The 25,559-nt window shown below is 42.2% G+C and overlaps 3 protein-coding genes across 7 annotated transcripts in view; 1 reads left to right on the forward strand and 2 right to left on the reverse strand.

The window, feature by feature from the left end:
• The window catches only part of ttc17 (tetratricopeptide repeat domain 17), a 25,865-nt gene extending 18,678 nt beyond the window's left edge, over window positions 1–7,187 (reverse strand). Inside the window, exons 1-8 of the mRNA XM_004066933.4 lie at window positions 6,944–7,187; window positions 6,439–6,528; window positions 4,107–4,276; window positions 3,906–4,017; window positions 2,528–2,659; window positions 1,607–1,716; window positions 1,379–1,526; window positions 1,031–1,170 (exon numbers count right to left, since the gene is read on the reverse strand). Of these exons, the coding sequence (XP_004066981.1) occupies window positions 1,031–1,170; window positions 1,379–1,526; window positions 1,607–1,716; window positions 2,528–2,659; window positions 3,906–4,017; window positions 4,107–4,276; window positions 6,439–6,528; window positions 6,944–7,114 (1,073 nt within the window). The 5' untranslated portion in view covers window positions 7,115–7,187. The remainder of the gene's footprint in view (window positions 1–1,030; window positions 1,171–1,378; window positions 1,527–1,606; window positions 1,717–2,527; window positions 2,660–3,905; window positions 4,018–4,106; window positions 4,277–6,438; window positions 6,529–6,943) is intronic.
• Window positions 7,169–25,532, forward strand: traf6 (TNF receptor-associated factor 6). Of its 4 annotated transcripts, none has more exons than XM_020711923.3 (8): window positions 7,169–7,302; window positions 8,418–8,737; window positions 9,910–10,060; window positions 11,573–11,731; window positions 11,818–11,889; window positions 12,783–12,860; window positions 12,946–13,269; window positions 20,135–25,532. In XM_020711923.3, the coding sequence occupies exons 2-8, from the start codon at window positions 8,418–8,420 to the stop codon at window positions 20,738–20,740; spliced, it is 1,710 nt and encodes a 569-aa protein (XP_020567582.1). In that variant the 5' UTR covers window positions 7,169–7,302; the 3' UTR covers window positions 20,741–25,532. The 4 variants fall into 4 exon arrangements, with proteins under 4 accessions (XP_020567582.1, XP_078801150.1, XP_004066897.2 ...); XM_078945024.1 differs by having other exon boundaries at window positions 11,576–11,731; XM_004066849.5 differs by having other exon boundaries at window positions 7,244–7,399.
• The window catches only part of trpm5 (transient receptor potential cation channel, subfamily M, member 5), a 33,474-nt gene continuing 32,320 nt past the window's right edge, over window positions 24,406–25,559 (reverse strand). For both annotated transcript variants that reach the window (XM_078945022.1, XM_078945021.1), the window contains one exon: window positions 24,406–25,476. In XM_078945022.1, the coding sequence (XP_078801148.1) occupies window positions 25,313–25,476 (164 nt within the window). In that variant the 3' untranslated portion in view covers window positions 24,406–25,312. The remainder of the gene's footprint in view (window positions 25,477–25,559) is intronic.

Consider the following 25,559-nt stretch of genomic DNA (forward strand, 5'->3'; position numbering starts at 1 on the left):
TTGGTTCAGACTGCAGGTGACTGACTGAAACCCCTCTTCTCATTTTTCAACAAGAAAACAGAAACAACTCATTTGTGGTTGAAAATAAAAATTAAAAAAATTGACTGTGTGAAAACGGGAAAGAGCAAAGATTGGAAACCAATAAAGGAGTTCTTTAGAAAAAAAAGTTCTAGTTTTTATCTCCCGTTTTCATTAAGTTGTAACTTCCTGTCTGCATTTCACGTAACATCATTTTTCAAAATAACATCTATAGTTTTTCTTTGTAAAATAATGGCATATTTTGGTTGGTAGATATGTTTGTTTTATCTACCGGCCAAGTTGTGTGGCGAGTCAAAAATGAGATTTTGTTCACTGTGTTTGTGGCCTCAAACTTTGAGCATCAAACCAAACGCAGCAAAATCCGTTTTAAGGTTGTTGCTGCAGAAAATGCTCTAGTAAATGTTCTAGTGTTTCTCTTTATGAGAAGCTCACAAAACATTGTGTTGACCCAATATCCCAAGGAAATGTCAAACTAAAATATTTTTTGTTAAAAATATTCCATCATTTGTAATTTTGGTTAAAGAGAGTAAAAGCAGGGTGAAAATCAAATGGATTACAATCGAATATCAAATTTGTAATGGAAAAAAAAAAATCAGATTTTCCTTTTTGCCTCAGAAACCTCAGACTTTTCCAAGAACTCCGAGTCTCATCCTCTGCAGGAATGTTGTCAATGCCTTTCTTTGTTGTGTGTATCAGAGGTCGACTAGAAGCTGCACTGTGTGGAGGTAAAGTGGACATTATATCCCTACAGTTGGAGAGGTGGAGGACTGGAAGTGCTGAAAAGTTTCACTGAATGCCAGACGGCAAGAACAACGTTACACCAGAGGCGCAGCATAGCAGATAACATTCCCTCCTTTCTGCAAAGTCAACAGATTTGTGTCTCATTATCGAATAAACTCATTTCTGTTTTTCTGAAATGATCTTCTTGTCTTGTAAAGATTCAGGATGAAACCAGAAATGACCCAAAGCTTGCACCTCACTCCCTCCATACCTATGCTGGGCTTCCAAGCGCTGCTCCAGTTTTTGCTGACACAGCACGGCGTGTTTCCTCCTCAAGGCCTGCTCAAAGCCCGGCTGGGCCTGCAGCGCCTGCTCGTAACACAGAACGGAGTGGTTGTATTCCCCGAGCATCTGGAGTTGAAAAGCATGAAAAAGAGGGAGGAGTTAAGACTGTGCATGACAAAGTTCCATTTTCTGGCTTTTCGTGCAGATTAGAAACAAAAAATAACTAAAGGACAGCACTAGCAGGACAAAGCAGTTCCTGTTTTTCAACAGCTTTGCTGATTCTGTGCTTTAAAAGGGCCATTGCTGCTGCAGTGGCTGGCTGACTTCTACTCACAGCGTAAATGTTGCCCAGGGTGTAGTGGCTGGTGAAGAGATCTGAGGTGAGGTCAAGGGCGGCGTGGGCGAGAATAGCAGCATCTGCTGAGAAATGAGCCCGGTGCAGGATGTTGGCCATGTTGATCAGAGCGATATCCTTGTGCTGCCTGGGAAAACATCAAAGAAGCACAATTACAAAAACAGACACCAAGCCCCACCTGTGAGCCGACCGTTCCTCGGACAGTACCTCGGGGAGAAATGCAGAGCACGGACGACACAGTCCGCTGCCCGCTGAGGCTCGTTCTTCATTCGCCAGTAAAACGACGCCATGTTGTACAGCACCCAGGATGAAGAATTCTAGGGGGGGGGGGGGGGGGGGGGGGGGGGGGGGGGGGGGGGCAAAAAAATTAAGGAGCTTTATAGAATTATATTTGGAACACGACCTCAGAGAGAGGTTAGCTCTACGGAAACTTAGACTTTTTATAGTAATTCATTCATTCATCTCCTAAACCCGTTTTGTCCCTTTTTGAGTCACGGGGCTGCTGGCCACTCGTGGGGGGACAGGGGACATCCCGGACAGGATGCCAGTCTGTCCACAAATCACACCTCCATGCACATTCACACCTAGAGACAGTTTAGAGTGACCAATGAACCTGTGAAGCATGTTTTTGGATGGTGCCCGTAGAAAACGCATGCATGCACGGGGAGAACATGCAAACTCCACACATGCAGGTCCTCCGTTGGTCTTCAGTTTCAGGTCCCCCAGCTGGGACTTGAACCGGGGGCCGTCTTGCTGTGAGCGCTAACCACTGCACCACCGTGCAGCCTGTTTACATTGATGCTGCCTAAATCACGCAGTTTAGTTGGAAAGTAGTCAGCGCTTTGTAAAGACGGCGACTAAGCAGGTTCAATTTTAGACAATTGAAGAGCCCGAATAGCATCTAAAACCAATTAAACAAATTGGGTACAAAAGTAATGCACGTCCAGCAGGGATGAATCAAGTATCCGAAAACTCTCATATGTTCCAGAAAAAAGGAGTATGTACGATGTCCAAGATTTGCGATCTTTTTCACTTCCATAATCTTCCCAATTACCTTGATAGAGGGGCAATAAACCCCTGTGGATCTGTCCAGGTAGAAGAGGAGCAAAGCTGAGGGGCAATCATTACCTTAAGTAGAGCTTGATGGATGCGATGGGCCACCTCATCAACACTTTGGCCCAGATTCTGAGGCAATGAGCTAAAAATGGGATCTTCTTTAGAGAGGATGGGAGAGGTCAGGTTTGACCTTTCCTGGACCCCCTACAACACACAGAACCAACGTTAGAACTGTTGTTAAATGATGTTGTACACGTGTACATGCATGTATGTGCATGTACACATACAGTGATACTAAACATAAACATTTCCCAAAAAAGGATGAAAATAAAGACTTCTATGCATAAAAAGGAAGTCTACATTTAGCCTGAGTATGTTTAGACAAATCACTCAGGAAGTTATTAAAATAGATCAAAGTAAAACTTTACTCTGATTATCTTCTTATCTATTGTAAAAGCGTCTTTTCATTAGGATTATGCCGCTTTTAGCTAAAATCAAATAACCTTTGTCGCTTCCTAGGACAAAGTTTCTGCAGAGCAGCAGTAGTTGAAGAAATTCGCCTACGAGTTGCAAAGGACTGTGGGTGCGGAGTAAGCCCGCCCCCACTTCCCACTCTCTCCCACTAGCTTACAGCCCCATCCCAACATTAGCGGTGCAACAAAAATGCAATATAGGAGCTATCCAGCCGTACCGGTTAGATCCAAATACCAGCTTAGACAACCTTAGATAAATGCAAAGAAGGCTCAAAGTCATCACAGCTTGTTGCATAAGCACATCCACTGTCACTGACCGACTTTTTGGAATATTCAGCCAATTCCAGTCTTCTTCTTTCACTTTCGGCTTCTCCCATCAGGGGTTGCCACAGCGAAAAAACCCTCCCTCGAGGATGAGTCGCATGGTTGACTTGGCAATGTTTTACGCCGGATGCCCTTCCTGACCCAACCCTCTCAATCCAACCGGGCTTGGGACCGGCACAGCAGCAGAGAAGGGAATAGCGAGCAGCCCGGAATCGAACCCTGGTTTCACGGACGGAAGGCGCCGGAAACCAGCACGAGCTAAACCGGCCCCCATTCAGCCAATTCCAGTATTCCTTCTTAATCCATAAATACCTTACCAACCCACAAATGTTTTAAGATGTATTAAGGTAGGAAAACTCCTCACTACACACTTTCTACACTTTTCTCAGACAGACATTAACATTTTCACACTTTGCTCTCTCGTTTTAACTCTCAAAGTTCAAAACCTTCATAGGAAAATAAGTCAAGTGTTATAGAAGGAGGATTGAAGGTTTATGTAACTGTCAAACTGCACGTACAGCATCTCTGTACAAGAGACAATGAACGGAAGAGTTTGATTGACAGGCTCAGCAGCCAATCAGGAGCCAGAACACAGTGCACTATTTAACCAACAACAAAAATTAAAATACAATGAAAAAAGCATGCAAACTCACCCTGAGATGCTGGAATGCATGGATGCTATACGGTAGTTCAAACAGTTTTGCACAGTCTGGCTTTTCCAGATCTGGAGGCAGCGCCGACTGAGAATCCAGATAATCCTCTGGACTTTAAGGAGAAAAGAAGGATTTTAATGAAGTCATTACTGAGACATTTACATGATCAGATTCTGTGTGTGTGGAATTCTAAACACTTACTTGATGTCTTTGGTTTCCAATGGAATAAATGTGCCATCGTACAGATCCAGGTCACCCAGGGGCACCTTAGCCATGACACAGTCTGGATCTTCTTTATAGTGCCGCTGTTCCAGACCCGTGTCTCTGTCCTCATTCTCCTCAATGTGAATCTTCTGAGCTACGAGCTGCTTCTGCTCAACCATTACAAAATAAACAAATTCATGTAAAGAAGTAAGAGAAAGGAATCGATGATGATCACTGGCTGTGAAGAACAGTGAATAGTAATAATTAGCCCTTCCTTTCAGTAAGGACACACTAATGAACATGCGTGTGTCTGTGTGTAATAACGGTCTTAAAAAGATCTACAGAGAGGAAGGATACCTTAAACCAGCGTGTTTCAACCAGTCTGCCGCAGTACTACAGCTACTGTGCCGTAGAAAATTACTCCATTTCACCCAATTGGTCTAAAGACCATTTAGATTTCTTTGTGTTTATTTGATTCTGGTGCAGGACACTTTGATAGGAAAGAATGTACAGGGACGGCACCGTTCCCAATCCGCTTCAACGTGGTCGCCATGGGAGGGGGCCGGTGTAGGTGCCAGAACCATTCGGCCTGCAATAACCGTTCGGGGTCCTTTCGACTGAGGGTAACGTCACACTACGGTAACCCCACTTGGACAAACTAGGTCGTGCTCGGGCTCTACATATTTTCATTTCACGTTTCCTTTTGTAACCCAAAGTTCTTTTCCCTCATAAGTTGTGTCTGACATTATTCTTTGTAGAGTTTATAGAGAGACTTTGCCACAACCCACTTTGTAAACAGATCTGTGGCTGTTAGAATGAACCTGCTGCTCCACACAAGCAAACCGTGTGTCTGAGCAGAGCAGCTGGAGTCTCGTGGCTTCATGTTCACAGGCAGGGAAGGTGCTTTGTTATAGAGTGCGGTCCGGAGAAGGGTTCGGACTCCAGTCCGTTCAGCTGCAATGCACTTACTAATAATCAAAATAATAAAAGCACGTTTGGAAGATAATCTCGCTCTGTGTCGGAGCTCTGTTTGTTTTCAACGGACTGCATAATATCTTCTTCTATGGTAGTGTCGTAATTTGTCCAGACCAATCACTATCTGACCCGTCATCGGACCAACGGACAGCCAATCACATAATGTGACGTCAGCACTAGTCAAAGGACCCCGAATGGTTATGGAACCTACATCGGATCTATCGAAAGGGGTGCAAGCGGTCTGTGGCGATGTCAAATCCACACCCTACCCGTTTATAAACACGGGCCGAGAAGTCCAACAGTTTGTGTAATGTAGATTTCAATAAAATCACGACCTTTTTTTAGGTTTGCATTGCAGCTCCTATATAATAGCGTACTTATTTATAGAAAATATTGAAATGTCGTTTATCTGTTTCACTTTGTAAAACCAAATATTAATACCATGACCTGGGTCTTTTTTTTGTGATGATCAGAGGTTTTTTTTTTTTTTTAAATTGGACCAAAAAGAAACATTTGATGGTCATTTTACTATCTATCCCCTGCTAAGCCGTATCTCATCGTTTACTGACACGTCCACATGGCGTCGCTCTTTACGAATCTGGGACAATGGTAAGAGGCTAGTGTAGCGTCTCTAGCAATATAACTCATTGATAACTGAAGATACTGGAGAGACTGGTACATCATTATTACAGATTACAGGATTTCTTTTTCTTTTCTTTTACATTGCAGGTGCCTCGTGATTTTTGTAGGGGTGTAACAATTCATCGACAAATCTATTTGTATTCCTACAATCCAACCAGATCGATCCTGGTAGGTTTTTTTGACCTTAACGTAAAAACAACCAAGTTGCATCACAGCTAAATTTAGCAAAGTCATGTGACCAAACAGTGTGGTAAAATGTTCTAATATTGTTCCCTTTGGATTCTATGGATGTGGAAAAACAACAGTGGGCTGAACTTTAGGAAACTAAAATGAGAATGGATTTGACATTCATTCTTGTTTACTTGTTTGTTTGTACACATATTTAATTTGACCTTGATTATCTTGCAAAAAAGCAGAAGAAATCTGGAAAACTTCACCTGCACTCTTCAGTACCAGATATTTCTCTCTGAGTCACACTTGTTGAAGTTTTGGCTAAAGATGTCCTGGATCCATTTTAGGCCAGCGCATCAGAGCGTTCATGAACCAACATCGACTATGAATCGTACCGCCGTCAACCACAAATTATGGTACGAATTGAATAGTTAAAATGAATCGTTACACCCTAGATTTGTGTCAAGGGAAAAAGTGTCCCTGGCTTTAAAAAAGGTTGAAAATACTTGGCCTAAACTACAAGTGGAAGAAATCTACTCACCTCCAGCTTCTTGAGGTAGTTTACGCGAGTTTCTTGCCTCATGAAGATGACAACATCATGAGGATGCTTTAGATTCAAAGGAGAGTCAACCTAAAAACAAAGAGCAGACGAATGCAACTGAAGAGTCTCAAACCAGGGTCGTGTCAGGTGCTGTCAAACTCGTGACGTAAGCACAGCATGGGAAGCTAACTAAAGTGTTGTAGGGGGCTACGAAGGGCCGGCTAGCAGGGCAGCGGTTTCGTTTTGTCACGAAATACGAATTGTCAATTTTTTTATCAAACAAATTCCTTTTCATTTTTATTTTAAAGAAAAAAAACAAGCTAGGCTACAAACACATACGCATTTAGTTTATGCTAAAGCTCCACCCCCTCACAGTTAACCGGTTAACTTAATTGTTTCTAGACTAGCATTACTGAAAACTACACATAATAATCTTAAGGCAAATGTTTACGGCTAGCTCCCTCCCTGCGCTAGCCGCCTAGCATGTCGACTGTAGCTGTCATACTTGCTGTTGAATTTTCCCATCCTCCGTGACCACCCAGTGGGTCGTAGCTCCTCCGGAGTCCACTATCAGGATACAAAAGAATAGGAAAAGCTTCCCTTGAAGTGACGCTTTTCGCGCGTTGCTAACACGACAGGGCAAAAACACTGGACTGGTTTTCCTGAAGTCCGCCATTTTTCCCCCCCTGTCGTTTTATTCTGCTCTGTTGTTAAACTTGGTCTCCATCCACCAGGAGGCGCTCAAGTTCCTGACGAGCGAAAATCCCCACCGGACATTTTGGATGACGTTTAAAAAAAAAAAAAAAGACAGAAAAAGAAAAGGAAATTGGAAGCGAAATATTTCGAGCGATATTAAAGGCAAAGGTGGGTGAATCCAGTCTGTAATCAATGTTTTGCAGGCACATTTGGTGTGTTGCTTTTGACTTCTCGTGGAGCTGCCCGCGTGCGGTTTGCTGTTATGGTCAGTAAGCACAATTTTAAAAACTTTGTGTTAGTACAGTTGGGTTTCAGACTGCAGTTCCGCATGATGGGGGCAGTGCTGTCAAGTGACAACATTGCTAGCTAAGTAGCTTTGTTTGAACAGCTTTTCTAAAGCTGCTCATAAACGTCTTTAGACATTTGTTTGCTGTTTGCGTAAAGAAAAAAAAACACTATTGGCCCTGTTTTAAAAGTTAAACAAACTTTTAGGCAAAACCTTCAGAAATATTTGACCTAAATGTTAGCACAGTGCTAGCTGCATGGCTAGGTTGGCTATTTTTTGACAGTCTTTCGGCCAAGATGATCGCGGTTACAAACAAACGGAGGAGGAGTAAGTATTCACGCGCTTCTTTAAATTTATTTCAGTAAACACCTGTGCTATCAGCACATCACCTTCAAAATAAAAGTCTTAGAAATTCCCAAATTTGAGATCACAATTACTAGAAATCCCAACAGTCAGCAACCCTACGTGCTTTAATTTAGTTACACCTTAACAAATAAAAGCAAACAGGAAGTTCATGTTTTCATGTAACTCATTATTTAAAAAGTATCACTGCTCTTTGGACTCAGTAGGTGTTTTGGGGAAATAATGTCTGCCACCATCTGATTTATTAAAAAATGTTTCAAAAATGATTGAACCAACATGGCATACACTTTTTTTCTTCTGTTTTTTTTTTACTTTAGACACACTCGTCAGTATAGATGCTGTTTGTTCTGCATATTTCCTTAACTGTTTGGTAACTGGAGCTTGAATAGCTTGCACCTTCCCATATGAAATAAAATGCACCACTTAGGCCCTGCAGCAACATTATGATGTGGAGAATTCTGAACAGATGTTTTGTGTTTAAAGACCCACTCCGATCATCTTTTGATGGCGGTGGCTGCTTAAACAGTTTAGGTGTCCTCCGCATAGGGTGTGGTGCCATGTCATTTATTCACTAAAAGTATATTTCGTTAGGATGTTCCTAACAGCTGATGCAACTGCTTGTCACTCTCTCCAGATGGCTTGCTTTGACAGTAACAAGGGGAGTTTGGAGTACGATGGCATTGAAGGAGCTAGTGGTGGAGGGCTGTCGGAATGCGCCTCAGCAATGCTGGAGAAGGAACGGGAGTCCCTTCCCAGCCCGTCAGACAACCCAACCGCCTCCATGGGCAGCTCTAGTCTTCAGGCCGCCGCCCCCCTTCAGGGCTATGATGTGGAGTTTGACCCTCCGCTGGAAAGCAAGTACGAGTGCCCCATCTGCCTCATGGCTTTGAGGAATGCCATTCAGACGCGCTGTGGTCATCGTTTCTGCAAAAGCTGCATTGAGAAGTCCATTCGGTAGGAAACACTGAGTTCCCTAATGTCTTTGTCTATAGGAAATTCATGGTGTGTTTTTGAAAATACTACTACTTGCTAATATGGTAATGACCTTTACAGAACTTATGTCAGTAAAATGAACTTTTTTTTCTCTCTCAGAAATACTTCATTCTATGTTCACACTGGGCATGTGACACGCGCCCTTAAATGTACTAAACGTGTGTTTTTAAATGTGAGTTTAGCATCACCTACAGCTGGAAAAGGATCGGTGTGAAATGTCAAAAAATATTTTGATTCTTGCTCCAGGCTTTTTCTTTCTCAGTTCTATTCTGATTTCTGAAAGACTTGGTGTCAGAAGTCCAGCCTAGCACAATTATTAATTTCTCCTCCGTCTTCAATCTACAAACAATTCAATTCAATATTACTTCTATAGCCCAATATTACAATGGTCGTCTCAATGGTCTTCATACTGGTAATGATAGGAACATGTAATCAGTCATAAACTTCAATAGTTACTTGCTAAACTAAACTAAACAGACTAAGCTAAACGGGGCATCCCTGCCCTTAGACCCTCCTTTTAATTCATGGTTGTCCCTTTCCGGGAATGAAAAAGAACCGCCATCCATACGTCACTACCAAATCTGAGTCCCTGTTGGGTCAAAGTTCAGTTTGCTCTCACTTGCAATGCGCGTTCAACTAACGCACATTTTGTACGAGGAGCCCAAAAGCGGTCGTAGAAACTGTTAAAGTAGTTATACAAGTAAGTTGGCGTTTTGATAGCTCGAAACGCACATTTATGCGTGGTGATGTGTAAATGGAAAACGGTGGCTTGAACGTAGCTTTACTTTGAAAATGAGAACCTTCACCAACACTACGAAAGCAGCACGTTCAGTTTGTTTAGTTAATTCAGTGAAAAAAAACGTTATTCTACATTTCAGAACAATCTATTGCATTTTCTGAAGTGTATTTTTACTACGCTCTACTGTTTTATAAAGGTCGCGAATCAGCAATCTCAGACGGCAAAAATGTTTTTTACCCCAATTTTTGGGAGCAGATGGCAAAACTAGATTCTTGTTACATCCCTTTGTTTACATGATGTAAGATTTTCCAGCTCAGCATTATGAGTTCTGTAAAACTGATCTGATCTCACAGCTCAGACTGCAGAAATGTGCTTTTTCTTTTTGGTGAATCAGTGATACAGGACAGCGATGCCCAGTGGACAACGAAATGCTGTCGGAAGACCAACTGTTTCCTGATAATTTTGCCAAAAGGGAGATTCTTTCGCTCACTGTTCGCTGTCCAAATTCCGACTGTGGTGAGAAAATGGAGCTCCGACATTTAGAGGTGAGGATTCTGGTCGACACACACTCACCCTTCAAAAGCACAGAGCCTGCAGGGACAACAGGCTGCTTTGTTCTTAAACGCCAACAACCTGCACTCCTAAATGCTGTTAATGAAATGTGTTTGACGTGCTACAGTCCACAGTCAACGCACTCGCTTCCCTCTGATTGTTGAAGTGTTTTGTGACGCTGTTGACGCATAATCAGGCACACAAAGGTCGTGATTGAAGTGCTAGCTTTTGCGTGTGTGCACACAACGTGTGTGAATTTAGCAAGACGTCCCCGTGCACCGGCACGCCGTCTGTCCTCGCCACATTGTTCTCACAGTTCTCCCGCAAACGTACTTCTCTAAATAGTCCCTATGTTGCTTTTTCATGTATTCCTTCTGAATAAAAGGTCATCCAAGGTGACAGCCTGCTCAGACTGACCTCTTACATCTTACACTCTTTTTTTGGGCCGTACAAACGGTGAAGAGGCTGATGGGTCAAATTTGCAGAAGCTTACTTTAGTTAACTTTAGGACCTGCTCCAATGAAAATCCCGTTTTTGGTGTTTTCAACCCCATCTTGTGGCATTTTTCTGATGATGGAGGACATGTAGAAAGAAAATGAAGCTTAAAATGGTTTTTCTTTCTTCTTCTCTCTTTTTTTTTTTTCAACAACTGAGCAAACAGATGAGCGCTGAAGGCCTTTTGTGTCGGACTGGTTTTATTATTCCAAAAAGGGTTATGAATCTTCGGGTAGCCAGGGTGTAAAATCGTATAAACCCTTTTCTGTTTTTTATTATTTTTTATTTATTTGTTACATTTTGTGTTTTAAGTATATATACATATTCTTTTTACGTGGGGGTGGAGCTACATGCACGCTGCCAAAGTGAACCATGTGATCATAAGGGGAACCAGATCCTCCCCAGCCAGACCAGGAGAGAGGGGGAGACCCCCGGACCAGGAGCGTTCCCATCGGGACCCTTGCAGCCCCTAGCGTTGGGGGGGGGGGGGGTGTTCCTGAGTATTTCTTTATCGAAATGCTTGTGAATCAGGAGCAGACCAGACCAGAACAGACCAGAAACTCTCTGTGAACAGAGAGCTCTCAGCAACAGGGGAGTGTATGTGGGGGTTCGGGTTGCTCCACACCAGCAGATTTCTAATCAACTCCTGACGCTCTGCAGAATCTGAATGTCCTTAAAAAAAATGACAATTTGTTTTCTTTTAATTTTGGCTAAAAAAGACAAAATCATAATTAAAAGACACTTTTACAATAGATCAAAAGAGGATCAGCGCGGGAATTTAAAATGATTAAAACTGTAAAGCATATCCATCAGTTTAATTAGTTTTACTGTGGTAACTTCTATGAGTAGAAAGAAAAGCTTTAAATAGAATTTTGTTTTTAATCTCTGAGGCATCAAACTGAAGCCCCTGAGTTCTAATTATTCTAAATAAGGTGTAATGCAGTTTAAGCCGCCGCTTCACACAGGCACACGATTGGCTTCATGGCTGCGGTCTTTTGCTTCCTTTCCAGAAGCATTTGGCGCAGTGTCAGTTTGCTACTGTGCCATGCTCACAATGCCAGCAGCCCGTGAGAAAGAGCTACCTGGAGGAGCACGCCACTGTCGAGTGTCCAAGGAGACCCATGTCGTGTCCAGACTGTGTGGCCGTCTTTGTTTACGAGGAAAGAGAGGTAATGGTGCCTCATTAGCCGAGAGCTGTACTTCCTGTTGGTGAAGATTAGCCTCTTTCATACTGTTGTTTTGGTTGCACCTTCAGATGCACGAGCAGCAGTGTCCCTTTGCCAGTGTGATGTGCCAGTACTGTGAGATGGACCTCATCAGAGATCAGGTGAGTCGTCCAACGTGGGCCGTGCAAAGGAAGTTCTTGTTAAAGCCTTAGTCACATGCACCCGTACAGGAGTGCATGAGACGCGGTGAATTCACAATTATTAACACATTTGGAGCTTTACGACATTTTGCTGAATTTATCCGTCTCTCCTTAAAATTTGGTCGCAGCTAAAGTAAGCGACCGGTTGGGAGCTTCCAGCTTGACGTCTTTATCTTTATTACAAAGTCTGAGTTTAAACCAACCGCAAACATTTGACAGAGAATGAAGATTTAACCAAATAAAGCTGAAGAGGAAACTTGTAAAAGGGAGATTAGGGAAACTTTAAAACAGAAAATGCTCCTGTATTCAAAATAAATAGACAAAGAATCAGGATTTATATGAAAACAATCTAAAAAATGTTTTTCCTCTGAAAGATAATCTGAGCCTGGGTTCATTTCTCAGTGTTCAATCGGGGGAACAAACGGTATTGTTTTTACAAATCGGAAACAACTTCTACAAATCAACAGTTTTACATGTTTTACTTACTTTTTAAACTAAATTTCTTGTAGTAGCATTTTAATGCAAAAAAATAAGGTTTTCAGAAGCTAAAAAATCTCAAACGCAACGTGAAAATATTATGACATTAAACCGGTCCTTGGCCTGAAAAAGGTCCGAGCTGTCTGGTCTACAGTATGGCCCTAGAAAAAACCCGCGTGAACATTTATGCAGAGGGATCTACAACCTTCACATTCCTGCCCACTTTTTGCCCACAGAGAGCACATATCCACCCATAAGGGCAGTTGTGACTAAGGCCTGAGTTGACTTCCTTTAAAGGACTTCTCTTTTGTTCGATCAACATGTAACCTTCTCTAGAATGAAATAACTCTGCTGTTTGTTGGCTTTGTCTCTTCCAGATGGAATCTCATTGTGATACTGATTGCCCAAAAGCACCGATTGCTTGCACCTTTAGCATATTTGGATGTAAGGAAAGGGTAGGTTGGAATTTGTCGCAAGAGTCTTATTTTTGGAGCATGGATGAGAGTTTGCTCAAAACCCCATAATGCTGTTCCCTGGCAGATGCAGCGCCACAACCTGGCTCAGCACATGCAGGAGTTCACGCAGATGCACATGCGCTACATGGCTGAGTTCCTGCGCGGCCTGGCCCTCAACGGCACTGCGCCCAAACCCCTGCACCTGCAGGGAGGCCCTGTGTCCTGTAGGGATCAGGGAGCCGCAGCGCCGGCGTCCAACTGCAGTGTGGCCCCCGGGGCCTTGAGCTGCAGTAACAGCTCTGCTTCCTGTCAGCCGAGCGAGGAGATGCAGAGAATCCGAGAGATGGATGCCCGGCTGGTGAAGCAGGATCATCAGCTGCGGGAGCTCATCATTCTAAAAGACACACAAGTAAGTGTTTCACAAACGGTCATTTCTGCAACGTCTCCTTGTGCAAACTCTTAATGAACAAGTATAATGAGATGAATTGAGATGTGCAGTCATAGCAGTGCAGGCTGTGCTGCCAGCACATGTCCTGCAGTTAAATATTTCTACCCTTAGTTCATAATTAATGCTGTTTTAATACGTTGGGAGTCTTTCCTGGTTTAAAATTTGCTACCAGGTTTGAAAATGAGCTGGCCCCTCCAATATTAGGCCCCATAGGAGACCAGACATGCTAATCTCCGCTTTTTTTTTTCCCCTCAGAAAAACCTCAGCCCCACCAACTCCGTAAGCTCCTTTTTAAACACAGGATCACTGGCTGCTTACTCATCTTGTCCTCAGCAGAAATGTGCATGCAGAGTCCTGGGAGCTTCTGAATGATCTTGTCTTCCTGAAATCTGAGCTGATTGGAGGCAGGATTGTAAAAATGAGGAGAGCTGGGAGTTAGCTCTCCTCTCTGTGCTCGCCGGTATTTCAGGAAACTGAAACTGAAAAATCAGTCGTTCTCACGTACAGCTACAACATGCGGCCACAGTCTATTGTTTTTATGATCTTCTTTTGATCTAATGCAGGGACCTGCAACCTTAAAAGAGCCATTTAGGTCCGTTTCTTATGGACCAGCTAGAGCCACAAACTCACACGTTATTGTTTAGAAAAATATACTTAATTCCTGTTTTTTGTGGCCATTAAAAATGTATCTTTGGGATATTTACAATAGTATATCAATGTTATATTTTTCGGATATATACCTATTTTATTTGACTCTTAACAGCAACATTTACAAGCTCTTTTCAAAATAAAATACATCCTGTGTTGAATAAGATCCTCCTGCTGCAGCAGATTTACTTGAATTAAAAATGCAGGAAAGTCAAAGATCATAACTTTGGTGCACTTTCATCCTTATTCTCCTTTTACTATTAAATATAAGAATGACAACATTAAGTTAAAATTACAATTTGAGTAAAAAATCTAAGTAAATATAATGCAATTCTATACTTTAAGTGCTTTCCCCTGGAAAACAACTATGGTGTTGTGCTGCAGAGCATACTATGTGTTTTAAGCATATTCTAATAATCCACAACAAAACCTAATAAATTTAACAAAAAAAACTAAAACTACAAAAAATGCACTAATTTAAGATTTGTCTTCAAAGCCAAAGAGCCACAGTGCAGGAAGAAAGGAGCCATAATAATAAATCATTTAATCCTTCTTCAGGTTGCAGACCCCTGATCTAGTGTGAAACCGTTCCCAGTGATCTAGTGTCAAACCGTTCCCAGTGATCTAGTGTGAAACCGTTCCCAGTGATCTAGTGTGAAACCGTTCCCAGTGATCTAGTGTGAAACCGTTCCCAGTGATCTAGAGTCAAACCGTTCCCAGTGATCTAGTGTCAAACCGTTCCCAGTGATCTAGTGTCAAACCGTTCCCAGTGATCTAGTGTCAAACCGTTCCCAGTGATCTAGTGTCAAACCGTTCCCAGTGATCTAGTGTCAAACCGTTCCCAGTGATCTAGTGTCAAACTGTTCCCAGTGATCTAGAGTCAAACCGTTCCCAGTGATCTAGTGTCAAACCGTTCCCAGTGATCTAGTGTCAAACCGTTCCCAGTGATCTAGTGTCAAACCGTTCCCAGTGATCTAGTGTCAAACCGTTCCCAGTGATCTAGTGTGAAACCGTTCCCATTGATCTAGTGTCAAACCGTTCCCAGTGATCTAGTGTCAAACCGTTCCCAGTGATCTAGTGTCAAATCGTTCCCAGTGATCTAGTGTCAAACCGTTCCCAGTGATCTAGTGTCAAACCGTTCCCAGTGATCTAGTGTGAAACCGTTCCCATTGATCTAGTGTCAAACCGTTCCCAGTGATCTAGTGTCAAACCGTTCCCAGTGATCTAGTGTCAAACCGTTCCCAGTGATCTAGAGTCAAACCGTTCCCAGTGATCTAGTGTCAAACCGTTCCCAGTGATCTAGTGTGAAACCGTTCCCAGTGATCTAGTGTCAAACCGTTCCCAGTGATCTAGTGTCAAACCGTTCCCAGTGATCTAGTGTGAAACCGTTCCCAGTGATCTAGTGTGAAACCGTTCCCATTGATCTAGTGTCAAACCGTTCCCAGTGATCTAGTGTCAAACCGTTCCCAGTGATCTAGTGTCAAACCGTTCCCAGTGATCTAGTGTCAAACCGTTCCCAGTGATCTAGTGTGAAATCGTTCCCATTGATCTAGTGTGAAATCGTTCCCAGTGATCTAGTGTGAAATCGTTCCCAGTGATCTAGTGCAGTGTTTTTCAACCAGTGTGCCGTGGCACACTAGTGTGCCGTGGGAGATGGTCAAGTGTGCCGTGGAAAATTGCCCTCATTCACTGATCTAAAAACATTTTCCATCTCCTGGAAATCAGCTCTTTGTTCATCCAAACAGGCCCTGATAAAACACTGAGTAGTTAGGAATATAAAAGATCTTAAAATTACTTTTTCTTTGTGTTTATTTAATTCTATTAAAGACATTTTGATAAGAATCACGGTACCGCGATTTAGCTGCAGCTATAACTGTGTAAGGAAAAGTCCCGCCCCTTTAACTGTCTCCACCAATCATTCTTGAAGGCTTAATCACATGTCATCAGTCTGACCAATCAGAAGTGGTTAAAGTCTTCACTTCCTTGTTCTCAATTCTGCTGATAAAGTCGCTCAGTTCTGACAAAAATACCAGCTAGAGCTCGTCTTTAGCTGGTGGTTCATCTCTTAGAAAAAAACAGCCGCAACTTCCTGCTTTTTCTGCCACAATTATCACAAAAATCCACGTGAGATTGCGCGCGCGGGGGGGGGGGGGGGTGTCTGTCGATCAATACAGACCACGAATTTCTGCTTTTTTTTTTTTTGGGATGCTGGTGTGCCGTGGGATTTTTGTCAGGGTTAAAGTGTGCCGTGGCTCAAAAAAGGTTGAAAAACACTGATCTAGTGTGAAACCGTTCCCAGTGATCTAGTGTGAAACCGTTCCCAGTGATCTAGTGTGAAACCGTTCCCAGTGATCTAGTGTGAAATCGTTCCCAGTGATCTAGTGTGAAACCGTTCCCAGTGATCTAGTGTGAAATCGTTCCCAGTGATCTAGTGTGAAACCGTTCCCAGTGATCTAGTGTGAAACCGTTCCCAGTGATCTAGTGTGAAACCGTTCCCCGTGATCTAGTGTGAAACCGTTCCCAGTGATCTAGTGTGAAACCGTTCCCAGTGATCTAGTGTGAAATCGTTCCCAGTGATCTAGTGTGAAACCGTTCCCAGTGATCTAGTGTGAAACCGTTCCCAGTGATCTAGTGTGAAATCGTTCCCAGTGATCTAGTGTGAAACCGTTCCCAGTGATCTAGATTGAAACCGTTCCCAGTGATCTAGTGTGAAATCGTTCCCAGTGATCTAGTGTGAAACCGTTCCCAGTGATCTAGTGTGAAATCGTTCCCAGTGATCTAGTGTGAAACCGTTTCCAGTGATCTAGTGTGAAACCGTTCCCAGTGATCTAGTGTGAAATCGTTCCCAGTGATCTAGTGTGAAACCGTTTCCAGTGATCTAGTGTGAAACCGTTCCCAGTGATCTAGTGTGAAATCGTTCCCAGTGATCTAGTGTGAAACCGTTCCCAGTGATCTAGTGTGAAATCGTTCCCAGTGATCTAGTGTCAAACCGTTCCCAGTGATCTAGTGTCAAACCGTTCCCAGTGATCTAGTGTGAAACCGTTCCCAGTGATCTAGTGTCAAACCGTTCCCAGTGATCTAGTGTGAAATCGTTCCCAGTGATCTAGTGTGAAATCGTTCCCAGTGATCTAGTGTGAAATCGTTCCCAGTGATTTGACTTTTGCTGATTTTAGCCCCAAATTATTTATTTTTAAACTGTCGTTTTCTAAGACATTGTTTCTGCTAATCAGCAGGAGTTTATTGGAAAGTCACCTCCTAGTTTGCGTGGAGCAACCCCGCCCCTTTCCCTTCCCCTTTGCTGAGAGCTCTCTGTTACAGCTCCTCACACCCCCCAACCAACGGTGCCAGATTTTCCCGCCCAATTGGGCAGTATTAAATCTGTTCTATAAATGCAATTTAAATGCGTCATTTACTTCTTTTTCCCTAAAATTTGTGTATTTCTTGTTCAGTTACAGCACAGACTGAGGGGAAGCAGCACACGGAGCGCAGCTTCACAGCTGATCTTGCAATCCTGTGAACTGGGTTGAATTTCTGCGTTTAGTTTACTCTATGTATGCCGATGATGTACAGCTTTATTATTTTTCAATACATTGACATTTTCTATGACATGTCCTCACGTTCCATTTAATATTTAACATATTTCATGTTTTTCTAATGTTAATTCAGATTTCACGTCAAGCTGCTCTGAAAAGACATGAAGTGAGAAAACAGCAGAACTTTTCTGATAAAGAAACTATCAATCATTTCTTCGTTTTGTTTATTTAGAGGATATTTGGCATTGCTCAAAACCAGGAAAACAGCAAACGGTTTCGGAGTCGTTTGGAGGTTTTTCTTAATGGGCTGCTTAAAAAAATTGGACTCCAATCCAGCCGCTCTTTAACATGTTTCACAAGGACTTTTGCCTATAATTGACTTCACTTAAATTCACAAAAAGGAAAAATGTAGATGATAAGTTACCAAAATGTTTTTTACCTTTACCTCTTTTTTTCTGAATGTTCTCCTGTTGTCGTTCAACTTTATTGCTCCTTTGGTAAAAATAATTACACAAATCTATCAAATCTCCTAGACTGCTTGGCCAGCATAAGAGTTTGGTTAAATGACAACCATTTACTCCTGAACCCAAACAAGACAGAGACAATAATTTTTGCTCCTGATGACAAAATTCCCTCCATCAAAAGACACCCTGGTTCTCTGAGCTCTTCTGTCCAGCCCAGTCTCAGGAATCTTGGTGTCTGGTTTGACAAAGCTATGTCTCTAGACTCTCATTCGAAGCGCTTGGTCAAAAACTGTTTTTACCACCTGAGGAATGTGGCTAAACTGAAGCCAATGTTGACCAGGTCTGACCTTGAGCTGATCATCCATGCTTTTAACTCCTCTTGTTTAGACTATTGTAATTCTCTTTTTACTTGTTTTAACAAAAAGTCTCTTAAACGTCTCCAACTGGTACAGAACTCTGCTGCAAGGCTTTTAACTGGAACCAACAAGCGCACTCATGCCACCCCTCTGCTTTTATCTCTACATTGGCTTCCTGTTAAATTTAGAATAGATTTTAAGATTCTGATTTTAGTTTTTAGAGCCCTGCACGGACAAACCCCGATCTATATTTCTGACCTTTTAACTCCCTACACTCCTGCACGTTCTTTGAGGTCCACTGAAAAAAATCTTCTATGTGTTCCAAAAACTCATTTTAAAACAAGAGGAGACCTCGCCTTTCAGGCCGTCGCTCCCCGACTTTGGAACGACCTCCGCCTGTCTCTGCGCCAGATTGACTCAGTCAAGTGTTTTAAAGCTCAAGTTAAGACTTTTTTATTTAGGAGAGATTTTAGCTGACTTTTACTTGTGTTCACTTTTGCCTGTTTGTTTATTTCTATGCCTGTGTGCGTTTAATGGGTATTGCTACTGATTTTATATTGTTTTTACTTTGTGAAGCACTTTGTGAGTCGCTCTCTGTGAAAAGTGCTATATAAATAAAGATTACTTACTTACTTACACGTTAGTGAAGCTCAATGGGAGTCCACTATTTTATGTTTTGCTCTTACAGTAAAATTGTGGATGTTATGTCTTTAAAAATGTTTTTTTACTTTGAATCAAAATGGGAAGGAATAAAAAAAGAATGATTAATTACTGCTACTTCATCCCTAGTTAACTTTTTGGGCAGTATTTTGTGTGTGGTGGCGGTTATTGGATGACTTTGGGCTGGAAAACCATGGCACTATCTGGCAACACTACCCCCAACATATCATTATCAGTGCAACCAAAATGGCAAGCAATATTGGAGTTTGTTTCACCAGCAGAACACAGTGGATTCATAAATACGCTCATATCGTTTCCATTTTCACTTGTCTATTCGGTGACGTCATATTCACTGTTTAAAATAAATAGATAAAAAAGTAGTGAACATGGTGTCGGAAATGCTTTTAAAATCTAGGGCACTACATAGTCCCGCACCATAAAACTTTTTAGTAGTTAGGGATTAGGGAGGGAATTCAGACATATGCCTATGTCATATAAAAGGCGAATTATGCCAGTTAGAAATTAGTCCGTTAGTCAGTCAGACTTTATTATCCACGTTCACAGTAATGCTAGAAATTGTTTGTAACACGCTAAGTGTTAGCCGCGTTGAAAGCGTCGTTTACGTCAGTATATTAACATTGTGAAACTCCCAATCTTGTTTGTAACCTGTAAAAACAGACTAAAACAAATGTTACCGTGACTACGCTAACTCCCAACCTTATTAGTAACACGTAAAAAAACTCAGTCTGACACGTTAGCCGGTTAGCATTTTTTACAATAACCTCCAACCTTGCTTGCAACTAGAAAAAAACCTAGCGACATCTTGACAGAGCGCTGTGTTCCTCTGAAGATCGCTTCAACATCAGCAAACACAACCAGAAGAATTCCAAATATGAGGCGTTTTTGGAAAAAATTAAGGCTGATAGTGCAGAAAATACAGTAATTATCTGTTTATACGTTTTCCATCATTAGTAAAATGCCAAAACATCTTAAAAACACCAAAAACCCAATTTTCATTGGAGTGGGTCTTAAGGCATAAGGATAGAAAATCCAATCATAAACTTGTGTGTGAAATGATGTACCAGTTTTTCAAGTTCATATTCGGACAAAACAAAACAAGACTTTCTGTTTTATTGCAACTGTTCTATGCTCGTTTTTTTCCCAGGCAGGGCAGCTGGCCGAGCTCAGACGGAGGGTGTCGGTGTTAGAAGAAACGGTGAAGGAGCTGGAGGCCCAGCAGTACCACGGGATCTTCATCTGGCGGCTCAAAGCCTTCTCCACTCACTTGCGAAGCCAGGAAGCTGGCATTCCTGTTGTGGAGCACAGCCCCGGCTTCTACACGGGCCGCCCGGGCTACAAGCTGTGTCTCCGTTTACATCTGCAGACCCCCACCGCCCCCCGCTGCTCCAACTTCATCTCCCTTTTTGTCCACACCATGCAAGGCGTTTTTGACAGCCAACTGACCTGGCCATTCCAAGGGACCATCCGGCTCGCCATACTAGACCAAGGACCCGAGGGTCAGCACCACATGGAGGTCATGGAGACCAAGCCAGACCTTCAGGCCTTCCAAAAGCCCATCAATCAGCGTAATCCCAAAGGATTTGGCTACGTCACCTTCATGCACCGCTCCCTTCTGAGTCAGAGAGCTTATGTCAAGGATGACACGCTTCTTATTCGTTGTGAGGTGACGCCCCGTTTTGACAGTGGGTTTAACCGTGAGGGACCTGCTGTCCAGCCCAGAGGGCCCGAAGCATCACTTTCAAGGGACTGAGGTCAAACTTATTTCTGCCTTGTTACAGTGCAAGTTTCAAATGCTGCACTGGTCCTTTTTAGGTTTAGAATCCATTCATTTTCAGAAACTGCATTTCCATTATTTATTTGTTTTCTATTTCAACCTAGAACATTATCCTTGTTTTCCTTTGAATTATTGTCAGAACTGGGCAAGAATTTTAGCTTCTTTGCTTAGTGTTGCTCGAACAACAGTTTCAATTTTTTCAAGTCTTCAAACCTCTTCAATGAAGTTTGTTGATTTGGAAGCCAAATATCAAAAAATGAAAGATGCCATAGACTTTTTTTGCACAACTTGGTTTACCAGAGTTCAACTTAACGGAGGAGAAGGAGATTGTGCCTCGTCCCCAAGCTTCAAAACCAACCGCTAAACCAATCGCCATTGGAATATCTGAGAAACACAGACATTGCCCCCTGGTACCCTTTACATTGCCAAGAATCTGTAATATTGAGAGATCCAAAGCCTTGCACTTTTGCCAAAGCTGTATATCAGTCTAATGCTGCGTTCACATCGAACACGATTCGCTGGTCAACTTCGCTGCTCAACCCTTGTCCAAAAATGTGTTCACAGACTTGACGCTCCCGCTGCATGTGGGAGGAGTTAGAAATGTTCTTAGCTTCATCGCTACATGGAGGCACTGACTGTATCTCATTTACAGTGCATGGAAGACACGGATGATGTTTCGAAAAAGTGTCAGTAATCACGTCTCCATGTCTGGGTTCATGAGATCATTCAGAGACTCTCAGAACGGTGAGGTTCACCATCTACTGCAGACGCTGCATGCGAATGACGGCGCTTTCAGCGGTACTTCTGTCTCTGTGACCCAGTTTGACGACGTGCTGTCCGCAGTAGTCGGAGGAAGGAAGCAAAAAAAAATAAGAATAAAATTAGAGGATCTTTTTATTATTGTCGTGAGGTAAGTTTTGGACTAAGATATTGGATTTGCATTCCACCCACTAATCACGCCATCAACATGCCACGGGCCAAAGCGGAGTTCCTGATTGGTTTACACTAACGGAAATTCAACAACAAAGTTTCAGTACTTTAATTTAGGACGTGCAGCATTGTGACGCCCTAAACGCCCTGCTGCCAGACCGCTAGGCCCGACGCTCACACCACACCGCAGGACCTCTGACTGCGTCTGTACATTGACTTAACATTGAAACTGGATTCCCCTGATGTGTTTGGTGTGAACGCAGCTTTAAGTATATTTGTTCAGTTTTTTTAACTTGATTTATTCTGGTGGAATGAGATTTTTCCACATAATTGTTAAGATTCCTAGACACAGTTTAATTCAGTTCTTCACTCTGTTATCAGAGGTGTTAGTTGCCGTGCCTTTGTTTTTAACTGTTACTCATTTAAAATGACTGCATAGAAAACTAAATCTGTCCGTAATTCACGGAATAATTGCTGTTTGCTGACATGTTGCCGCAAACTTGGGCTCCAGAATCCTTCAGGACCCGTGTTTGCTGCTGGTGCCATGTTGCTTTGGGTGTTTTAACATCCAACATTGCTTACATCAATGCTCCGCTGACTACCGTCAGTGTGCATTCCTTCTAGAATCCAGATGTTCGATTGGATGTGTCTGTGTAGATTCTTATTCGGGAAAAAGCAGTCAACTGAAGTTGGTTTATCTTTTATTATAGAGGACTTATCACCTCTTCTCCAAAAGCCTCAGTTATGAAATACAGTGGTATGGGAGTTGGTTTACATAGTTCTCGGAAGATGGCATTTATGAGGGGTCGTGCCTTGAAAAGCTATTTCCTAGCAGCATATAAACCAGAAAGTCATACCACCAGTATTTCAAAACTGAGAGCCTCTCAGAGAAGAGGTGAAAACCTCTTTTATTATAAAAGACAAACCAAGTCCTGTTCATTGCATTCTATCTACTTTTAGGGAAGTATCAATGATTGGTACTCTCCTGCGTGTACTTAATGAGCAATAATGGAAGGCCTATGCGCAGCTCTCACCTTATGCCTTGGTCACAACTACCCATATGGGTAGATACAGGCGAATGGACAATCCCGTATTATCAAATCGTAGATCGCTCTGTGAAGCTGTAGAGTAAAAAATGTTGATACACATTGCTGTAAGTTGTAGCCTTGTAGCCTCCTTAAACTTGTGCACGGCGGAAGGATCTATTAGTGCTGCTAGTCTGTCTGGTTGTCCAATTTCCTCAATTCTAACAGAGTTGTCTGTGTGGCATCCTCTGCACACCCTGTGCGTGGTCAGTAAAGAGCCAGTACGGGCACCTTACTAACCCTTGTGCTAGCTTGTGGGGTACAGATGACCCCACCCTTACATTGACGTGTTATCCCTACCATGACAAAGGTGGATGAAGGTGGAGAGGATTTCATGTAATCCATTGAAACCAGTGAAGATCACAAATCATTGAAGAAAAAAGGTTCAGCGCACTGTCTAGTGGGGTCCAGATGACCCCAGTCCCAACGTCGAATGTCCGTGGAGGGTTTTGGCCGACGGGTCTATACATGAATTTGGTTTTGAGCAGTTCAACACTTGTAGTCAGTTGAGAATTACGCAGTTTATGTGTATTCAACATAGTTTATGTGCAATTATTACGAAAGTCTTATGCAACTGTTCGTGATTTTTGTGAGGTGCATTGGCAATTTTGTGGCTTTCCACATGTGTAACAGACTTTTCACACATTTACCACCAAAGTATGACTTTTTCACGTTTAAATTATGTAATTGATGTACGAATCAGTAAAGACTTTCATATAAACATGGCAATGATCACGCGCAGTTCACGTTGTTTACGTGTTCTTTGCGTGGTTTATTCATACTTCTGTGGTTTTAACGTGGTTCATACATGTGAAGATTTCACGTAAAGACCACAATTTTTCTCACTTTTTCTACGTATATTAATCAACGTTGACCAACTTTCATCTGTGCAATATGAGCAAAATATACGTATTGGCTGTGTGACACGGCCCTAACGACTAGAGGGTGGCGTAAGCGCATCATGCGCAAGTCATAGGTGCGGAAAACTTAAATTGTCCCTACAAATACTGAATGAGTTAACTCTCGCACAACAATTGTACATTTCGTTGCCGTGACATCGTTGTCATGATTATGCCATAAACAAGCCACAAACAAGACACACCTGTGCTCCCTTTAAGATCCAGCTGCTCCTCTCTATGACCCTCCTTGGGCCTGAAAACCTGCAGGACCCGTGTGAGTCGACCCTCTGGACACATTCACGTGACTAAGGCTTTAGAGATGAGCAGCACTGCCAGTTTAGTAAGTTTAGTCATCTTGGCCGGGGAGAGAAGGTGTTCTAGCTAGAAGGGATAGCAACGTCTAAAACCTGGTCTTTAGGAGTTTTCTTTTGAAAAGTAGCAATGCCATTTAGGATCTGGAGGTTCACAACTCGATAGTGTGATACGTAGTCCAAACAATTTAAATTGATGCTGGTATGCTCCCTAAAAATCCCTAGATTTATACAAAGATAAATACAACTAGACTGTATTAGTTAAGGTGATGTGTTAGATACCCTCCAACTCCCACTCCAGTAAATAATAAGTCCATGTAAATATGCTGAAGCATGGTATATACTGAAGATGAGGACAATGGTTTTAAGAAATTCATATTGTTTTATACTTTCATAAAGTAAAAGTTAAACACCGGTTTTTGGCAGAGTTTATTGCTTGGAAACAACACATAAAAAAGCATTCCTTATGGAAAGTTGTCATCAAAACTTAGTAAACTATTTATGCTTTATGGTAGTGTTTTGTTTTCTCACACTGAAGTGTTTCACCAAATTTCCTGGCTAATGTGACCTTTACAAGTTTTTTTTTTTTTGGGTTTTTCCCAGAATTTTTTTTTTGCTATGATTGTTTATCTGCTTCTATTTCGGTTTCTATTTACATCTTTCAAAATAATGATTCACAGTGATGCGATTCGGCAAACAATCCTTCCTTTTGAATATAATATCTTGGCACTTTCTTTTACAAATGTGTTAAAGATTGAAAGCATTCATATGCTCTTAGACTTCAATTTCTCACATTTATACCATAGTTCCACTTTTAGAATCCGGTCTTCGGCCACTTTAGTTTCTCTGTCTGCAGCTTTATCCGATATCTTACAATTAGGCAGCCTACTGTCCAGTGTTACCTCAGGAATAAGTCAGTTCAGTGAAAATATGACCTGGTTCAATAAAGTTCAGATTTATCGGTTTTTAAAGACGTCACACACTACCACCTGATGACGACCCTGATGAAGGCGGAAGGTATTCCACTGAAACATGTCTGTACGTTTAACAAAGACAAACCAGTGTCTAATAGAAAAATAATTTAAGTACTCAGTAAATATGACCTGGACTCTGACGGAATGGACATTTCTGGATTTGATTGAACGGGCATGCTTACTGGTGGTGTACAGATAATCGCATTTCCTCAGGTGAGCAGAGCGTGGTTCCTCTTATGTGCTGGGGCAAAAAAAAAAAAAAGGTTAAATGACAGGGGAGGGTTAAAGCCTGGGCAAGTGGAGAAACTGGGGTTGGGAAATGTTCTCATTTGTATGTTTGATTCTGGCGTTATTCATCGATGTAAGGAAATTTCTTGTTGGCGCCGTATCCCAAGTTGACTGGTTTTGATTCTCCTTCCTTTGTGGCCGCCTCCTCTTCCTTTTTGGCTTCTTTCTTTAGATGACCTTGAGGAGCCTCTGCATCACTCTCCGCTTTGCCACTTGTCAGAGACACTGAAATGTTAATGCAGTATTAGTATTACGATTTCAATAAATGCCTTGGAAACATAGACTGAGTTGATGTTTCATTGGTCCGA

This window comes from Oryzias latipes, chromosome 3, assembly GCF_053564925.1.
Source record: "Oryzias latipes strain Hd-rR chromosome 3, Olatipes_Hd-rR_3.1".
Classification (NCBI taxonomy): Eukaryota; Metazoa; Chordata; class Actinopteri; order Beloniformes; family Adrianichthyidae; genus Oryzias; species Oryzias latipes.